This window comes from Mustela nigripes, chromosome 5, assembly GCF_022355385.1.
Source record: "Mustela nigripes isolate SB6536 chromosome 5, MUSNIG.SB6536, whole genome shotgun sequence".
NCBI lineage: Eukaryota > Metazoa > Chordata > Mammalia > Carnivora > Mustelidae > Mustela > Mustela nigripes.
Window position 1 is genome coordinate 15,716,658 of NC_081561.1, and position 17,812 is coordinate 15,734,469.

A 17,812-nucleotide genomic window follows, 5' to 3' on the forward strand; every position below is an offset into this window, starting at 1 on the left:
ATGTTTAGACACCGGAAGGCTCTGCCTGTCCTTGTTTCTTTTCACTAACTGGGACTAAATTGGATTTCCGGTCCTCTCCAGGGAGAGGCGTGGAGCCTTCTCTGGGTCTGTCTCACCCCTGAACAGGCAGCTTTCTGGGCTGAGTGACAGCTGCCTCAATTCATCTTGATTTCACCGAATCACACTGTAGATGCTTTCTCTCCACTCCTGAGTTCCCTTTTACTCTTTCGGATGTGCCAATAATCATTAATTCATTTTACGATCATGCTGGGGTTCAAAGAGCCTCTGATGAAACCCCAAGGAAAATACATTCGGGAGGGCAGTGCCATATAAAACCCAAGCATGTTACATAACTTCTGGCTGCTCAACACGGCCCTTTTTTTTTTTTTTTTCAACCCATAAATACATTCTTTTCCAAACACTTTGAGCAGTCTGCAGGATGAAATGTGAGCATGAACAGCCTTTGTCCTATGTCAGCTTGAGGCCCCTCTGCCTTTCATCTTTGGATGCCTTGTAGCCAGCACCTCTCCTTTTTAGGGGCGGGTCACCTCCCATCCTTCTCCACCCTTTCCTGCCCTCCTCCTGCTGCGGCAGGCACACCCGTTAGCTCAGGGCTGCTTCTCTGAGAAATCTGCCCACCCCTCCTTCTCTCCAGCAAACCTCCCCACCACCGACCCCCCGCAAATCACCTCCTTTAAAACGATCACTTCCAATTTCTATGCAGGATGAAAGCACCAAGACAGAGAGGCAACACATCCTCGCTTCTGGGCTGATGATTATTTATTCAATGTCACCTTCCTGGTCTGGCTGATGACTGGCTTTTCAGATCATTTTTAGCTCTTCTGTGTATAAGCTTAATAAAATTCTCTTAACTACTTAGTCAACAACTACCATATCTGAACACTGTATACGTATCTACATATTTATGCTTTTGCATGTATATTTCAATCTTAGATTGGTGCTATGTCTATATACACACATATGTACATATCACCAAAAACAAGATATAAAGAAAACAAAACGTCTGTTGTTTAAATATGTCTCCCCTTTCCTCCACGAGAATCCCTGCTTTCACGAATGTGAAAGGCATCTGTTTTACGAACCATTTCTGCTTGATACTGTCCCAAATGTACAAATTCTGTCCCTCCCCGGGATCAGGGAGATGGCTCAGAAGCCGGGCTTCAGTCGACAGGGCTGGCTTTTGGTGAAATTATTAAGTTGGGAATTGCCAACTTGGTCTACAAGTGAAATACTTGATCCTGTTTTACCAGGAGGGGGAAAAAAAAAAAACTAAAAAGAAAAAACCAATCTGCTTTCCTTGAAGGCCAGTGTGCATGATTATGTTCTCAACACGGAGCAAAGATGACCAGGATAAGCGAGAGACCCATTTACGCCAGTGTTTAAAAATCATTAATAAAAACAGTCACAACTCTTCAGTCGAGTGTAAGAGTATCTGTGAGCATTCTATTTAAAACATTTAATCACGTTAAATGCTAAAACCTGACTCAGTCGTTGGCGGAAGCGTTTCAGGGTTGTTCGGTAAACCCACACAATGGCTCAGAGACGCCCCCGAACACAAATCCCAAATGACACGTTGGGTTCTCCTCATATGCTGCAGGCTGGCTCCCAGAGCCTACACTGTAGGGAGACCCCATTATGATCTGACTCAACAGGTGGCTGGAGCAGCTCTCAGGCACACGGAATTCTCTCCCACCTGCCTTCCCCTTTTAGGGTCCTAAACGGTGTGCCTTTGGAAAACAATGTATTAGTCTCTGCTAAAAAGAAATGAGCGATCAAAGCCACTAAGAGACAGGGAGGAACCTTAAATGCATATGGCCAAGTGAAAGGAGCCAGTCTGAAAAGGCTACCTAGTGTGTCATCCCAGCGATAGAACATTCTGGAAAAGGCAGAGCCACAGAGACGAGAACAGATGAGTGGCTGGGTTGCCCAGACTCTGGGGGTGGGGGTGGGGATGGGCAGGAAGCATAGGTGAAACGGAAATTTTTAGGGCAATGAAGGTACTCTGAATGATACAGAGGTGTATAGATGACATGGTGCGTTTGTTGCCATGTCTCTATGCCACAGCACGGAGAATGAGCCTTAACATAAGTTATGGTAAAATCACCTATCGGTCCTGGCTGATGCTTTGTCACACACACGCACTATACATATGCACGACTTTAACAACAGGGGAACCTCCGTGTTTGGGAATCCCTCTACTTTCTGCTCGTTGTTTTTTCTTTTTTAAACTTAAAACTATTTTAAACAATAAAGTCTATTAATTAAAAATCAGCTATAACCAACAATGAGAGTCTGCTTCCCTAATACATGTAAGGACCCCCAACCCCGTTGGGGGCGTGTCTATTACACATGGGCTGAAAAATAGCTTTTTCCTTTTTCTTTCCTTTTCTTTCTTTTTTTTTTCTTTTCTTTTCTTTTTTTTTTGGAGGGGTACACAGGCACATCAACAGAAATGTGCTCTGATACCATTTCTTTCTGTTGGAGGCTTATCACCGACTGCTGGACCACAGCCCCAGCGCAGGGCTTTCTCACATGGGGGAGGTCACTACCTATTTTTTGATACATTTGGATTCATTCCCACCAAGCCCCGCATGTGAAATGCTGGCAAGTCAGTTTGCCTTGGCTGCTAAGGGACCATGCAGACTTCTGTGCTGCTCGCATGAGGTTTGGCTATTTTTAGGCATCAGCTAATCCATTAAAGCATAATGTTGCCACTGATGAGTCATAGAACCCAGCAGTGGAATTAGAAAGAGAAGCATGAAAGAAAAGCCGTCGGCCGACGTGCAGGAAGCACATCATTGTAACACACTGTACTAGCGTGTCTGCACACACGCACACACACACATGCACACACATGCACCCTCCCCCAGCCCCCCACCCCCCACCCCCCATCTGCTCAGCTACAAAAGGTAAATGGCACCGAATACGAGCCAACCTCCAAGGAGGTAAAAGGAAGCAGTCACCTTGGAAGGATCTGGGAAGTGAGAGACAGCAGCTCGCCAGTGAGGAAAGTCACAGTCCAAGGAAAGTGTCACCCCAGAGCACTTTGCAAATAAAATTTACTACCATGCTACTGAGTAGGTTTTGCATACTCCTGAGCAAAGCTGAGCCTGGGGAGCAGGAGACAGAGGGATGGGGAGGCTGCTCACAGGTGGTGCGTGTTTGCTGGCTGGAAGTAGAGGGGGTGGCATCCTGGGCAGAGGCTTGCCCAGGGGGCACCTGGCAGAAGAAAGGCGCATGGAACCTCTATTTCGGGGGCTCTTACTGACGGGGATGGCAGGGCCGCCAATGCACTCCTCCAGGCCAGCACACGCTCTGAGAGATACAGCAGGTGTCTGTACAACTGCCTTACAGGAGGGCGTTTAGCTCTTCCTGGAGAAATAGCGGTGTGGGTGCTCTGGAACTCCATCCTTTTTCCTGGACTTTTCTGGACCGCCTCTCCTTTCATAAATTCTTTTTTAGACCATGAAGCCTTCTATTTATTTTTTCAGAATCTAACATTTCTCCCTCTCTCTTTTTAAAAGCTTACTTCTGTTAGAGAGAGTGAGAGCCCAGATGGGAAGGGCAGAGGGAGAGGGACTCAAGCAGACGCCGTGCTGAGCGGGATACCAGATGTGGGGCTCGATCTCGTGACCCTGAGAGCCCGACATGAGCCAAAACCAAGAGTCCACCGCTTAACTATGTCACCCAGATGCCCCTAACCTTTCTCTTCGCAGGGCCAAAGCCACCTAAACGGAAGCAGGGAAGGTCACTGATGCTGTCAGGGGCTTACAGATGCTACAATACTGACTACTCCGGTTCCTTTGGATACATTTTCTTCAATCCTTACAACAACCCTCATTCTTTCCACTATGTCAGAGGACCGGAAGGCTGAGGTAGTTTGTGCAATCAATACAGAATTTGTGCACTAATTTGCACACAATTTGCACAAGGTTCCAGTGCTCAGGAGGGATGGGAGAGAGATTCGACTTAGGTATTTTTAGCTCCAAGTCCTGCATTTTCTTCACCAGCTCACTTGCTGCCCACTCCAGCAGAGAGGACGCCCTGTCCTCTCGCTCAGCCCCACTGGCTCCCACTAGACTTGCTACAGACTCACAGACCCAATCTGTATGGTTGGGAGAAGAAAATCCATCGGATTATACTTGGGAGGGAGGCCCCAAGGGAAGGGATTCTGTGGTCCATCAGGGCTTTCAGCTGGAATCACCGAGCATTCGGGAAGCAGGGAGGCAGGCTCCCCTCCCCAGGGTGGAAGGTGCTCCCTACCCCACAGCAAAAGAGGACAGAGATGCAGCGTGGCCAGAAAGAGGGATCCAGTGGCGCAGTTGGTGGAAACCGATCACACCTGGAATTCTCTGCTCCCCCACAGCTGCGGGCCAGGGGGTTGGGTGCAGAGACTTCACCTGCACCGAAGAACACTGCAGCGGGAACGGCCACGCCATGGGGACAGGGACGGCTCCGGCTCCGCGACAGCGCTTTTCTCCCACACTGTCTCCTCCGGAGCTCCAGCTGAAGACACACCGGAGGCGTCTTTCCATAATAACAGTGAGGAGTTCCTTAAAATAGTCACCGAAACGAAAACCCCCTCCGTTTTACGCTTCGGTTTTTGGTTAGCGAAGGCTGGTGGTTTCTACAAGCTCTGTTCTGCGAGGCAGAGAAGCCTGGGACTCCAAAAATGGAGGGGGGCTGCGAGAGATCTGGTATAAGGAATCATTCGCCTGTTTCAGGGATGAGAAAAACAGCAACTCGGGGAGGGAAAAACGACCTGTCTTGAAGCCAGCCAGAGCCCAGGCTGGTGGTCTCCCCCGCCCCCCCACCGCCCCGGGCCATGCTGCGTCCCACAGGGATGGGGTGGGTTTCCTGAGGTCACGCACGCACATCCCCGTGGCTCTCCTCCCATGTGGGAATCCCAAGCCTGGAGTCACAAAGCCATCCAGCACTCGAGTCGGAAACCATCCCTTCTCCAACCACTCCCCCCAACCATTTTGCGATTTTGCTAATTAAGTGAAACAATTGGCACATCCCTAAATCTCCCCGTGGGTGTGAGTGTCAGTGATTTCTAACGGGTTGAGAAGACATGGCTGATTCTCCAGGCTAGAGTAGAAAACTTCTCCGTGCCACACTGGCGAGGGAGGCAACCCTGCAACCCTGGGCTGGGAACATACATTAAATCCAGATATCAGCTCTCTGGCTCCCTTCCTTTCCTCCCCGCCGCGCTTTCTCTCTGATTCTCCCGTCATCCTCATCCTGTCACTCGTGGCGACCACAGCTGGTGGAGTATCTGAGCTGTGATGATGTCAGCCTGTTTCTGATAGGCTTCTGGGGAAAGCGACAGATCGTTGGCCGCGTCAGGGGCCTTGTACTTTTTGTCTCTCTAGCTCAAAACCCAAGCCACCTTTTCAGCAGGCGGCAACCGTCCCCAGCATGCAGGACCCCCACGCGGGGCCGCCCACAGACCTGCAAACGGGCCGCGACAAAGATTCTACCTTCTAATTTGCACCTTGGTTTTCGGCAGACTCGTGGTCTGGCTGCCGGAAGGAAATGAGACTTCCCGGGGAAGCCGAGGGCTTTATCATTCAGGCACAGGGAGCTGCCTGCTTTCCAGAATGCTGGGTCCGTCTGCCGCCTCCGAGGGCCTGGGAAGCTCGCATCCACGAGGCTGCCAGGGTCTTGGAGACGTTGCCCACAGCCAGAGCTGTTCTTGACTCTCAGGGTGAAAAGAGGTGCGTGGGTAAGGAACCAGCAGCTCTCCAAACTGACCCCTCTTCCTGTGCCTGATGCCCGGTCACAGTACCGCTTGAAGGGTTGAAGGTGCCATGAAAAAAATGCACTTTCTTTCTTGTTCATTTTCCAGGCTTCCCCTGGAGTCTGTTAGGAGACAACTCTGCTGAAGACAACTCGTTTTCCTTCTCCCCGTGACCACCTCCAACCCATGCAGGCAGGGGGGGAGTGAGCGGCCCCTATGGACGGGCAGTGGGTTCAAAACAAAGATGCCACTTAAGAAAAAAAATCTGGATTTTTGCTTTTTTAAAAAAAAAAATCTGAACTTTGAGACATCTTTCTTGGATCTTACCAAAGACTGTAAGCCTATGGTGACCCTGCACTGGAAAAAAAGACATCTTTGGAGGCCAAGAGCTCTGGCAGTGCTGGCCCTCTGACATTGTGTAAGACCCCACATCTGGTCATTCACAAGCACTTCTGGAAAAAGCTGCGAAATCCCCCCTTCCCTGAAACTTGATCTCTTAAAAATGTACTCAAACAGTTCAAACCATTAAACTGGTTTTTCTTCTGTTTCGTTTTCCCAAACATCAGCTACAGCCTGACCGTTCTCAACTCAAAGCTGAAGGAGGTGCCGTCACTTGGGGGTTTTTCAAAGTCCTCCATGCAAACATTCCCAGGACAGCGGAATTCAGGGCCTGATGGCCGGGAAGGCCAAACCTGTTTGTCTCCAAGCCACCTGGACGGGGAAAGTGCTGTTTTCTACAAAGGAGCTGGGGAATAGAAGTATTCAAGTGATTTAACAGACTGTAAAAGAGAGGACCGAGGGTGATTGTGGAAATTAACAGAGTTAATAATACTTCCAGGCTTTAACATAACTGACCTTGACTCCATCTTATCCTTTGGGGTTCCTATTGACTACATGCACAGATCACCTGGGATGTCCAGACAATGTTGACCATGCCCCTGATTTTCTACATTCTGATGCTTTGACATCTTGGAGCCTTGCTGCCTGGAGGGACTGCCCCTTTTGGGGCTAGCATCACATGCACACCAAACACGCAGCCCCTCTCCTCCACTGGGCTCTCCCCTCTGGGCCACTGTCCATCTGTCCTCATCACCCCATGCCCAGGTACCAGACACCCAGGGGCAGCCCCTAGATCCTCAGAGCTCCCGAGAAATTGTTCATGACAGTCAATCCTCAGCCTGATTACCCCAGGTCGCTCAGTCCTTCCCCTGGAAACCACCATACAGGCTCCTGGCCATATTCCCTCCTGGTTCCCTCTGTCTCCTGAGTGACCCCGGTGCTTCCCTGTGCGGCCCTGCTTGGTACGCCCCGTCTTTTTGTGATCTGAGTATAAAAGGCTACCTTTTCAATGGCAGCTGTGTTCTCCTCGGTGGGCCTTACAACCCCTAAATGATAACAGCATTTACATTTTGAAACACACATGTTGGAACGGGACATGGTGACTATTGCATCTAATGTGCCCACCTGACCAGCACGGTCTCTTTCCTGACAGGTAAAAAGGGCACAATGACCCCAAGAAGGGCCCTGAGCCCTGCAGCGTTTCTCCATCAGGGTTCCTCATCTAAACCATAGAATGAAATAGAGAATATTCTATACCACAGAATTATTAGAATTATTTTAAACCATAGAATAAAAATCTCTATATATCTGTCTTGAGTGGTGATTTTCTGACTCCTACGGAGGACGGTCCCTTACCAGCTTCAGTCTACAGGAGCAGGGAAGTGAATTCATTACAAACAGCAGATGCCTTGGGGCACTGGGGTTAAGCCCCTCTCCCAGAACCCCGCTGGGAAAGAGGGTGGGTCTACAGTCTGGGTAGAAAACCCTAATTCTCCCCATCGCACATTCCGGTCTGCCTCTTAGAAGACACTCTGGCCAGGAGAAGGTGATGGTGGCATGGTGGGTGCCGCGACCTGGGCGAGGGCGGGGCCGGTGAGCATTACCTGTGCTCGGTGCTCCCCGACGGCAAACTGGATCACAGCGACGCCCGGGTGGTGGCTGTCCTCGATCCTCTCCACCGTGCTGGAGTCGATCTTCAGATCGCTGCTGATCTCCGCGCTCTGGATGAAGTCTTCCGTCTTCAGGTCCTCCACCTTCTTCAGCTCCCCGTTGGCCAGCTGGATGATGGAGCCTTTCATGAAGTAGGGGGGCAGCGTGGGGGGTGCCGCGGCGGGGGACGCCACCGACTGCACCACCGGCAGGTGGATCTGGGCCTGCACCATGGCGGGGTAGGCGGCCTGCGTGACCAGGGCCTCCGGGCTGAAGTTCTCGCTCTTGGGAAGGGTGGTGGTGACGAACGTGTGAGGCATGGCCGCGAACTGCGGCGACGACGTGGCTATCGCGGGGGCCGCTCCCGAGCCCTCCACATCCGCGCTGCCCACCGGGATGAGCAGCGGCTGCGTGCCGGGGATCACCAGGTGCTGGGGCAGGCTGCCGGCGTACGTGATCGCTTGCTGCTGGCCGCTCAGGTAGCCGATGACCGGCGCCTGCGTCCCCGCGTAGAAGGCGGTGGCTGGCAGTCCCACCGGGAGGGGCTCTGAAGCGCTGTGCGGGGTCTGGATGACCGTGTGGGGGGACAGCGTGGCCACGGCGGCGGCCTTCACGCCTTCGGGGCCCAGAGCCTGTTGGGGGGACAGCGCGTAGGACCGGTGCGCGGGCTTCCCCAGGTGCAGGCCGCTTTTGTCGTTGAGGGTGGAGGGGGAAGCCTCCCGGTGCGCCACCTGCTGCACCTCTAGGTCGGTGGCGGGGGTGTTGCTGGTGGGCAGGACCATCACAGAGGCCCGGACCCCCGAGGAGTCCCGGCCGCCGTAGTCGGCGGCGCTGGGGTGGACCACCACGTGCCTGGACTCGTACGGGTGAGGAAGGGACTTGCCGGCCTTCACCAGGCCCAGGTCGGCCGAGCTGGGGGCCCCGTACCTCCGGCCCTTCTCCACCTCCCCGTTCAGGAGCTCCTTGGCCTGCATGGTCTGCTGCAGCCGGCCGCTCTCGGCTTTCTTGGCGGCCTCGCGGGGCACGAAGTGGCTGCCGGAGTCGGTGTATTGCACTACGACCTGGGGGGAGGGCCCCAGGGTGAGCGTGTGTGGGATCATCGTCTGGTGCGGGTGGAGGTGGACAGGGATGGCCGGAGGGGAGGCCGTGCGCCCGGCGCTCTGCGGAGAGCTGGAGATGTGGACGTACTGGTTCTGCTGGGTGGGTGGAGGGGACCCCGGGGTGATGAGCCCCGGCGTCCTGCCCAGGTGCTGCTGCTGCTGCTGCTCAGCCTTGTGTCCTGAGGCTTGGCTCAGACTGCCCATGTTGGCCAGCAGAGTGGAATAGGCCTCCAGCTGGGAGCGCTGGGATGGAGTGGTGGCCCCCGCGGCAGAGGCCACGGCACTGGTGACGGGGCTGGCCGTCGGGGAGATCAGCTGTGAAGGGATGAACCCGGTGTAGGGCCCACTGTACTGGGAGGACCCGATGAACTGGAAGGTGTGTGGCAGGTGGGCGTACTGCACGGGGGACACGGGCGTCCCCGACTGCGGGGGAGGGTACGCCGCGGGCAGCGTGCTGGTCGCCGGGACAGACCTGGGCGCGCTGGGCGGGGAGTAGTCCAGCCCCGTGGACAGCGCTTTGTGTAAACCTATTCCCTGTTGTAAACCCAGCTCCACGGAAGTCCCTGCCGGGCCGTGCCGGCCGCCCCCATGGGCGCGGCCCCCGGGGTTGCCCGGGAGCCATGCCACGGCCTCCGCCCGGTGGTTGTCGCTCGGCGGCGGGACGGCCTTCTCCTCGGAAGGCCGGCTGGTGGCGGGGATCTCGCGCTTCTTGGGAGGCAGGCATTCGTTGCTCCGCTCTTGGTTGGATTTCATTTTTCGCCGTCCCCCCTCCACGGTGACTGTCTCACTGTCTGGCTGGCTCTGGTTTTAGTCTGATACATGGAAAGTCACATTTGATTTCTGTAGGGGATCCAGGCTCTTCATGAGGAATCATCTCCCCGTGGGTGCGATCGGCCCGCAGCAGCTCTGGAATCTGGGAAAAAGGAAGAGGGTGGGGACAAGGGGAAGAGACAAGGCAGGAGGAAGGGGAAGAGAGAAAAGGACATCAAAATATCAGACTGAGACTAGGCCTCCGGCTTCAGAATGAATTCCCCAAACCTGATGAGAGCCCCAACCTGAAAGCACATAAAACACTCCCTGTGCTAGACAGCAGGTCAGGAAGATGAGGAACATCCCAGGGGAGACAAAACCTTAAAGCAGATGCTGCTTCTTTTAATTTTTTAAAATTTTTAAAAAAGTAGGCTTCAGCCCAGCGTGGAGACCAACACTGGGCTTGAACTCTTGACCCTGAAATCAAGAGTCAGATGCTGAACTGACCTAGTCAGCCAGGTGCCCCACAGCAGATTCCTTTTTATGGCATTAACCACTCCCCTAAGACTGTCTGCATTTCCTAAGACCTGTTTCTCAACATACCCTCTCTCCCTTTTTAACATTTTTTTCTTAGAGGGTAGATGGTTTATTTCTTAAATTTCCTTTTCAGAAACACTGGTCCCTTCCTCACCTCTTCGTTCCTTTGCCGGAAAATCAAATGAAGCCCACAGGGAGGGGTGACATCAGGGAGAGTCAGCCTCCTATGCACGGGCTGGGAAGGAGCAGTGAGGAGTGGGGGTCCCGAGCGGTCTCCGGGCATAAGGTCTGAAGCCTCATCTACTGGAGCTACTCCTCAAAGGTTCTGCCTAACTCTGGGTCCATACTCGATCTACAACCATTCCCTGTTCCCTAACACACACACACACACACACACACACACACACACAATACACATGCCAACTCAGCAGAGGGAGCCAAAAATAATCTTGTGCTCTACAAGTTTCCAAAGAATTCCCAGTACAGCTACTCATATGGTAACAGAAAGCCAAAAGAAATCTGCGAGACAGTTAAAAACTGAATATGGTTATGGTTAAAAACAAGACTATGAACGCACTAAGAGGGTGGATGGATTGAAGGGTCTTTCACATCCATCCATCCTTCCTTCCTTCCTTTATTTATTTATTTCCAGGTAGTCTCTGAGTTTTCTCTTCACACTGACCTCCTCTCCTTCTCCTTGGAAAGGGCCAGCCCACCATTAACCCAAGAGATGAAACCTCTTTCAGATCAATCAGACCCATGGGCTTAACCCTGATCTATAAATCAATAGTGGCCCAGGAGCCAGGTGTTATGGACACACATCTCAGTCTCTCAGCGACCACTGCACATGGATGCCCACTGGCATCCACGGCACCAAGAGGGCTAGCCAGCAGCAGGTGTGAGTGCCCCCTCTAGGAATAGCTGCAGACAGGACCACCCCTATGTGCTGGGATCCTGGGAAGCCATGGCATGGGCATTAGGCTTTGGGAATTCCAGGCCCTGGAGGGTTTTAGCATCTCCCCTACCCAGATGCTCTATTTTTACAATCTGATTTTAAAGCAAACACAACAAGCTAGCTTGTTGTGGTACCTGATCTTTGTCAACACCCCATGCGATAGTGACATCCCGACTGTAACTCCTTCCTCTCCTCTGCCTGCACCAACTTCTCCCCCATCTTTCCTGGGGAGCTCCACTCCCCCACCCTACTCTGCAACTTTTGTTTTGGTCCGTGATTTAGTGACCCTTGCTGCTCGTGCTCCAGCATCATCACGAAACATCACCACGAAAGGGGAGATGGCACCAAAGGAAGTCCCCATCCTTAATGCTAGTGACCCAGGTATATATGAGGCGGAAGTATATAAATCTGGCTTCTCAATGTCAAAGCTCATTTCAGTACCAAGAGGATTTGTCAGAGGACAAGAGAGGCACTTCAGAGACTGGGATGGAGGGGCACCTGGCTGGCTCAGTCTGCCTTTGGCTCAGGTCATGATCCTGGGGCCCTGGGATCGAGTCCCACATCGGGCTCCCTGCTCAGTGGGAGGTCTGCTTCTCCCTCTGCCTCATCCCTACCACTCGTGCTCTCTCTTTTTCCATCTTTGTCTCAAATAAATAATTAAAATCTTAAAAAAAATAAAGATTGGAATGGAAACAAAAAAAGGGGAAGAGATCTAGGATGTTAATGCTGGAGAAATAACCGTGTTGAAAGAGTAATGTCAATTATTTGCCCTCCCGAACTAGGGCTTTTAGAAGTCCAAAATAACTGTTCTGTGCAGCCTTCTTTTATAAACAGTGCAGCACATAATTTACACACAGTATTTGCAAATCAATCAGGATGACAGTGCTGTTTTCTCTCTCTCTCTCTCTTTTTTTTTTTTGTATAGTGGTAAGTACTATTTTTTAGAGACTTATTTATATATTTTAGAGAAAGAGGGAGAGTGCACGCGTGCGTGAGCAGGGTGAGGGGCCGAGAAGGAGACAGAAGCCTCAAGCAGACTCCCCACTGAGGGCGGAGCCTGCCACAGGGCTCGATCTCACCACCCTGAGATCCTGACCGGAGCTGAAATCAAGAGTCGGAGGCTTAACCAACTGGGCCACCCAGGCATCCCAGTGCTATTTTCAAAATAATGACAGAACAAAATTAAACTACAGAATTGTAAAAAAAAATCAGTGGCCCCTTCTGGCTGCTTAAAATGTACTGACAATGATCTTTTATCTTTAGATTTCAAGAGTCACTTAAGAAACAATTGTATAAGCTCCCACATTCCCAGACCAACTAGCAAAGAAAAGTCATTTAGGAGATCTGCTCAAAGCAAACCATTCCCTGCGCCCCCTGCTGGTTCCACGTCAGCACTGCTCCAATAAAACCCCACAGGATTTCATTAGGGATGTTCATCCAAGAGTGATATGTCAGAATCCAAAATGAGAACATTTGCATATAGTAGGCCCAGCCAGTAAGGGAATAGGTTAATTAGCCCAAGGCAGCTCGAGGCAAGAAAAAGCAGCAGCATAAAAGTCCTTTCAAAGCCAAGCAAAATGTCAAACACATTCAGAAGAGGTCCATTAGCAATGCAAATGTAAAATTGCTTGTACAACCAAATGCACAATATACAAAACTAGAAAACCCCTCTGAAGGTACTTTTTAAAGAACCCAGCTTTAGTGAATCTGAAAAGGAATGCTGACTGGGTTCTCAGTAGTGCCCTGGTTTATTTATAGTGCTTATTTGAGACACACTGGCTTAGCTAGCCCTCAAGGTCTCTGTTAGAGCCTCCAAGGCTGGTCTTCTGCTAATGGACCACTAAGATCTATTGGCCGTAATGCCCAGATTCAAATTTATTCTTCTGAAAAGCCATCCATTGATGAACATCTTTTCCAGATAATACTAATGATAAATCCAGGATCCAGAGATAAACTCAGGCGCTGGAACACCTAGGGCCAGACTGAGAAAAAGTCCAATCTATCCTCCTGCTCCATGTAGAAGGACCACTTACCAGTGCAGCTTGGAGGAGACGGGGGCTCTCTAATTCTCGGGTCATGTGTCCTTTCTCTATGCTCACCGGCTCTGTACTATCTCAGTCTCCCATCAGGGAGAAGCACTGGGAGGGGAGGGATTGAGTCGCTGTATTTTCAGAGGACCACCAGAGGGCGCCACAGTTTGCCACCAAGTCCCTGGAAGGCTGCGGGACTGGTTGTTCAAGGCACTGAAAGGAGAGGTGTATTTTGAAGGTGGAGGAGCACGTAAGGGGGAAAAGGAAGGGAGAGGAAAAGAGATACAAAAAAAGAGAAGAAGAAAAAAGGAGAATAGGAATTTTGCTTTCACGGTCTCTTTCTAGCTGTAGCAAATGGCTTCCTCATTTCCTAACTTCCTAATGGACACCTAATGGTGTCCTTAATTTACCTTCTTGGGGCTGAAACACACCCGTGGCTCACCCGGACCCCTGGAATGCTCACTTCTGGATGCACAATGGAAAGATTTCTTCCAAACATGGGGCCACACGCTATTTTATAGATGCTAAGCTACCAAAGAACCGCACATGCAGACCCATTGTGCAAACATTATCATTAAGAAGATACTGGGTGAATTAAGGCAAACTTACAGATGGTTTGCCTGAGAATTTCTGTTCTGAATGCACTCATCTTAAGTGTCTTTACGTCTACATTTTTATCTCTCTCAGAATTTTATGATTTAGCTCAGGGGCCCTAGCTCTCCAAAGTGCTGTCCTCAGACCACCAGTGCCAGTCCCCACCCCGCATCCCCACGGCCCCCAGCCGCTCTAGAAATGCAGCATCTCAGGCCTCACCGAGCCCTCCTGATTTCGGATCTGCATTTTAACAAGATCCCCAGATGATTCATAGGCACAGAAAGGTTTCAGAACCTCAGGTATGAGAGTAAATTTTCTAATCATCAGCTCCTAAACAAATTAAACATCTCTAGCCTCTCTTTCTGATGGGGTAGTTTCTGAGAAACAAAACTGAGTGCAGCCTATGCAAACACACAAGTGGATGGGGCCTTGGAGATGGGCAGCTAATATTTAGGGACTATCCAGGGGGTTATTTTGGGGTCACTTAGACTCAGTATAGTTCTAAGTAGCGAATGCTCCTTTTCTTCTGGTTCTTTGTGCCTCCAAAAAATATAGGGAAGCACGCTTTAAAAAAGCTGCTATCATCAATTTTATACATGACTTAATCATCTCCAAGAAGAAAAACAAAATTCAACAAAAGAAGCCCCACACTTCCATCTCTGCTATAAATTCAACAAAATTCCCCCACGACCATGGATTTACGCTCTTTCAGAAATGATAGGAAAACGAGATGCCTTTGAGCTGGCAGATGTGGGAATGTGTCCCCACTGACTCTTAGTCTTGTAAATTACGATGAACTGCTTTGAGTGGAAGCCACTCCTTAGAACTTGCTACATACAGTCCTAAAAGTGCACCCCAAGGTCATGGCAGTAAACTGGGGTTGCTCTGCCGAGCACGCCCCATGGTGCGAGTTTCTCAGTTTGAGTGGATCCCACAGAGGCACGGTTTCCGAGTTAAAGAGGAAGAGCTGCAGAATGACGAGGCTGGGCCAGTTCCAGAAAAACTGGATGAGCATTCAGGAGACAGAACATCTGGCCCTGGCAGGCAAGGTCACCAGGGCACGGCAAGGGTTCTCCAAGTACGGAACGTGCCGGTCTTCCTTTCTGTTTCAGTCTACTTCTAAGCTGGAAGGTTCGAGTCGTGCCCTGCAGAGGACTTTGTTTAGGTTAAATATGAAAAGTGAGCCTAGGGGCTCCTGGGTGGCTGAGGGGGTTAAGCCTCTGCCTTCGGCTTAGGTCATGATCTCAGGGTCCTGGGATCGATCCCCGCATCGGGCTCTCTGCTCATCAGGGAGCCTGCTTGCCCCCCTCTCTCTGCCTACTTGTGATCTCTCTCTCTCTGTCAAATAAATGAATGAAATCGTAAAAAAGAAAGGAAAAGTCGGCCTAACCCCATCATCCATGGGGCTTCCAGGATGGAGAAAGATGCGCTGGATGGCAGCACCGTTAGATGCCTTCACAGTTGATTGGACAAGCACACCCCAAGGGAAGTGGATCGCCCATTCATTCGTCAACTACTGACTTCATTTCTACTACATACTGTGGGCCTTAAGTGTTCAGCGTCTGCATGGAGCGAATGGCTTGCAAGAACTCTATTTTTAGTTCTATTCTGTTCAACATTTTATTAGCGTTTTTGGTGTCATCGAGGTAAGAGAAAGCTGGAGGAGAGCCTTTATTATTGCAATTAATATTCAAATACACGGATCCTCCACTTTTTGAAAGTTTGTGGTACACACTTTGCCTTTGCTAAAGACATGCATTAGCACCTGCTTTTGAAAACCAAAAGAAATCCAAAGAGGATTTTGCTCCTTTGAAAAAGGCTAAAAGCAAAGGTAGCCTTCAGCATCTGTTTTGCAGGGAGGGGCGGGGAAGCCGCGCACACCCTGAGCAGTGAGAGTGGCGCCACCACGCGCCTTTCCTGGGAACTACACCCAGCATCTCCGCAGTGAGCCTCCAGAGTTCGAACCCTGTTTTGCAGCATCTGGGCTTTATCTGGATTTATTTCGTGCATCTGTTAGCAAGATGTGTCCTGAGGTATCAGAAAAGCCTAAGAGGGGTTATTTTGGGGGCCTGGGAACGCTAAAACCTTCTCCATGTAAATTAATGATAACTGCTTCTTCATTTAATGTCATTTTGGTGTACAAGAGTTTTCGTAGGAATGCTCTACTCTGAGATAGTGGGGGGGGGGGGTGTCCTATATATCCCCAGAAGCTGGAAGTGATGGCACAAAACCAAGAAAATTAAGATTTATGAGAGTAAAGTAAATGCCTGCAGTCGGTTTCAATAGCTCAATACATTTGATAGCAGGGGCTGGAGGAATCTGGCTTATGACTGGCTCAAAAGACGGAGCCCAGGAACCTTGCATTCCACCATCCGTTTAATAGGAACCAACGGTTTGGTAGGGGGCCTGAAAGACTGGAGTAATTACCAGCTTCACCAATAGATGCGCCGTGTTCAAAATAAAGGATGAAAAGTGCAACATCGTTTGTTGGTAAAGCCACGGTCCAAGGGGTCAGGACATGGTGGGGTGGGTCCGGGAGGGACGATCGGGTTAGCAAGAGGTCTGGACACAAGCCAGTCAAGGAACGGAGGGGCCAACGGAGAATGTATGGTCTGGGGAAGTGCAAGAGAAGCCAGACTGTAGGTGTATTTATTGCTCAGGTCTGTAAAGGGCTCTCCCTGGAAGGCGGGAAAACAGACCGGAGCCCCACATTACATGAGTACACACAGTAAAAATCAGAGAGTAATCAGAACTGCTCAGAATGGGCTGAGTTGGGTGCTCTGTGTCACCCCCCAAGCACCAAGACCAAGTTTGGAGGCTCTAGCTGAGGGTCCCACACAGGTGGGGTGGACCGCTTGTCCTGCCCAGGTGCTCAGGTCACCTCCTTTTATATTTTTTCATCGCAAGGACTTTGAGACTAAGAAACAACTTTCTTGTTCTTTCCAGCCATGATGCTGGGTGGACTGCTGGAGCAGGACGCACCAGGGGAGATGGCAGCCCAATGGCAAAAGTCCTTTTCTTGCACGTGCAAAAGAGCCAGGCTGCACTGAGGTAAGTGCGGAAAGGTAGCCAAGGAACTTGGAGCCAGCGCTAATCATGGACTGTGGCCAACGTGGTATTCGAGGTCATGGGCTGGGGTGACTAGAAACCAGATTTTGTCACCTCACAGGTAAGTGAGCTGGGGATCCCCAACATCATCCAGCTCAATGCTACCCACCCAATTCTGATCTGGATCTTAGTAGATCGTGCCCGAGAGAACATGAGATCATGACCTGAACCAAAGCCAAGAGCTGGATGGCTGGATGTTCAGCCGACAGAGCCCCCCAGGTGCCCCTCATCTCTAGAATGCTGTGGCCTCAGGTAGGGGCACTAAACACACTGCAGTGATTAGAAGGTATGAATCCGCTCCTAAGAGCACAGTCCCATCGGGGTGCTGCCTAGCCGGGCAGCACCCCGGGAGACTGGGAGTCATTCTTCTGATTGAAAGCCTGAGTGAAGAGGTCGGAGGCGAGCCCTCCAGCTGGACGGCTGCCCTGTTCTGCTGCTGCTGCAATCCTCTGCCTGGCAAGGAGCAATACCGCTGTGTCCCTCACCCTCAGGGGGGCTCCTCTCTTTGCTACTCCTGTGAACCCCACGGAGAGACAGCCTTCACCAAGTCTGGGCGAAACTTGACTCTGCTTCCTGGCTTCTGCCGTTACGGCTCCTAGCCAACACAACGACCGTGAAGACGGGGACATTCTCTGTGGGTCGAGGAGATGGGTCACGTGGATGGGGTCCCCCGCGTTCGTGGGCGCTGGGGGACAGGATGCAGGAAAGAGGCGGGACGGGGCCAAGCCTGCAGCTGGGCTGTGCTATCCCTGGAAGTCAGCTCACGTGGACGGTCACTGCAGCATCTGGGGAGCCAGTGTCCCCTGGCAGCCTGCCCGTGCTGGAATTCCTGGAAAGGCTCACGATGGAAAAATAATCACTTGGAGGGATAACCATCTGGACTGAAACCGGTCCCAAATGGACTGTCCAGCGGGGTTTGAGTTTTTAAAAAAAGCTGGAAATGCCTTTCTTGTCGAGACCTTCTCTGGCTCAGAGCACAAGCAAA

General features: G+C 51.2%; 1 protein-coding gene across 6 annotated transcripts in view; it reads right to left on the reverse strand.

Annotated features, from left to right (window-relative positions):
- ATXN1 (ataxin 1) overlaps window positions 1-17,812 on the reverse strand; it is a 401,017-nt gene that overhangs the window by 15,006 nt on the left and 368,199 nt on the right. For all 6 annotated transcript variants that reach the window (XM_059399501.1, XM_059399500.1, XM_059399497.1 and 3 more), the window contains one exon: window positions 7,708-9,766. In XM_059399501.1, the coding sequence (XP_059255484.1) occupies window positions 7,708-9,606 (1,899 nt within the window). In that variant the 5' untranslated portion in view covers window positions 9,607-9,766. The remainder of the gene's footprint in view (window positions 1-7,707; window positions 9,767-17,812) is intronic.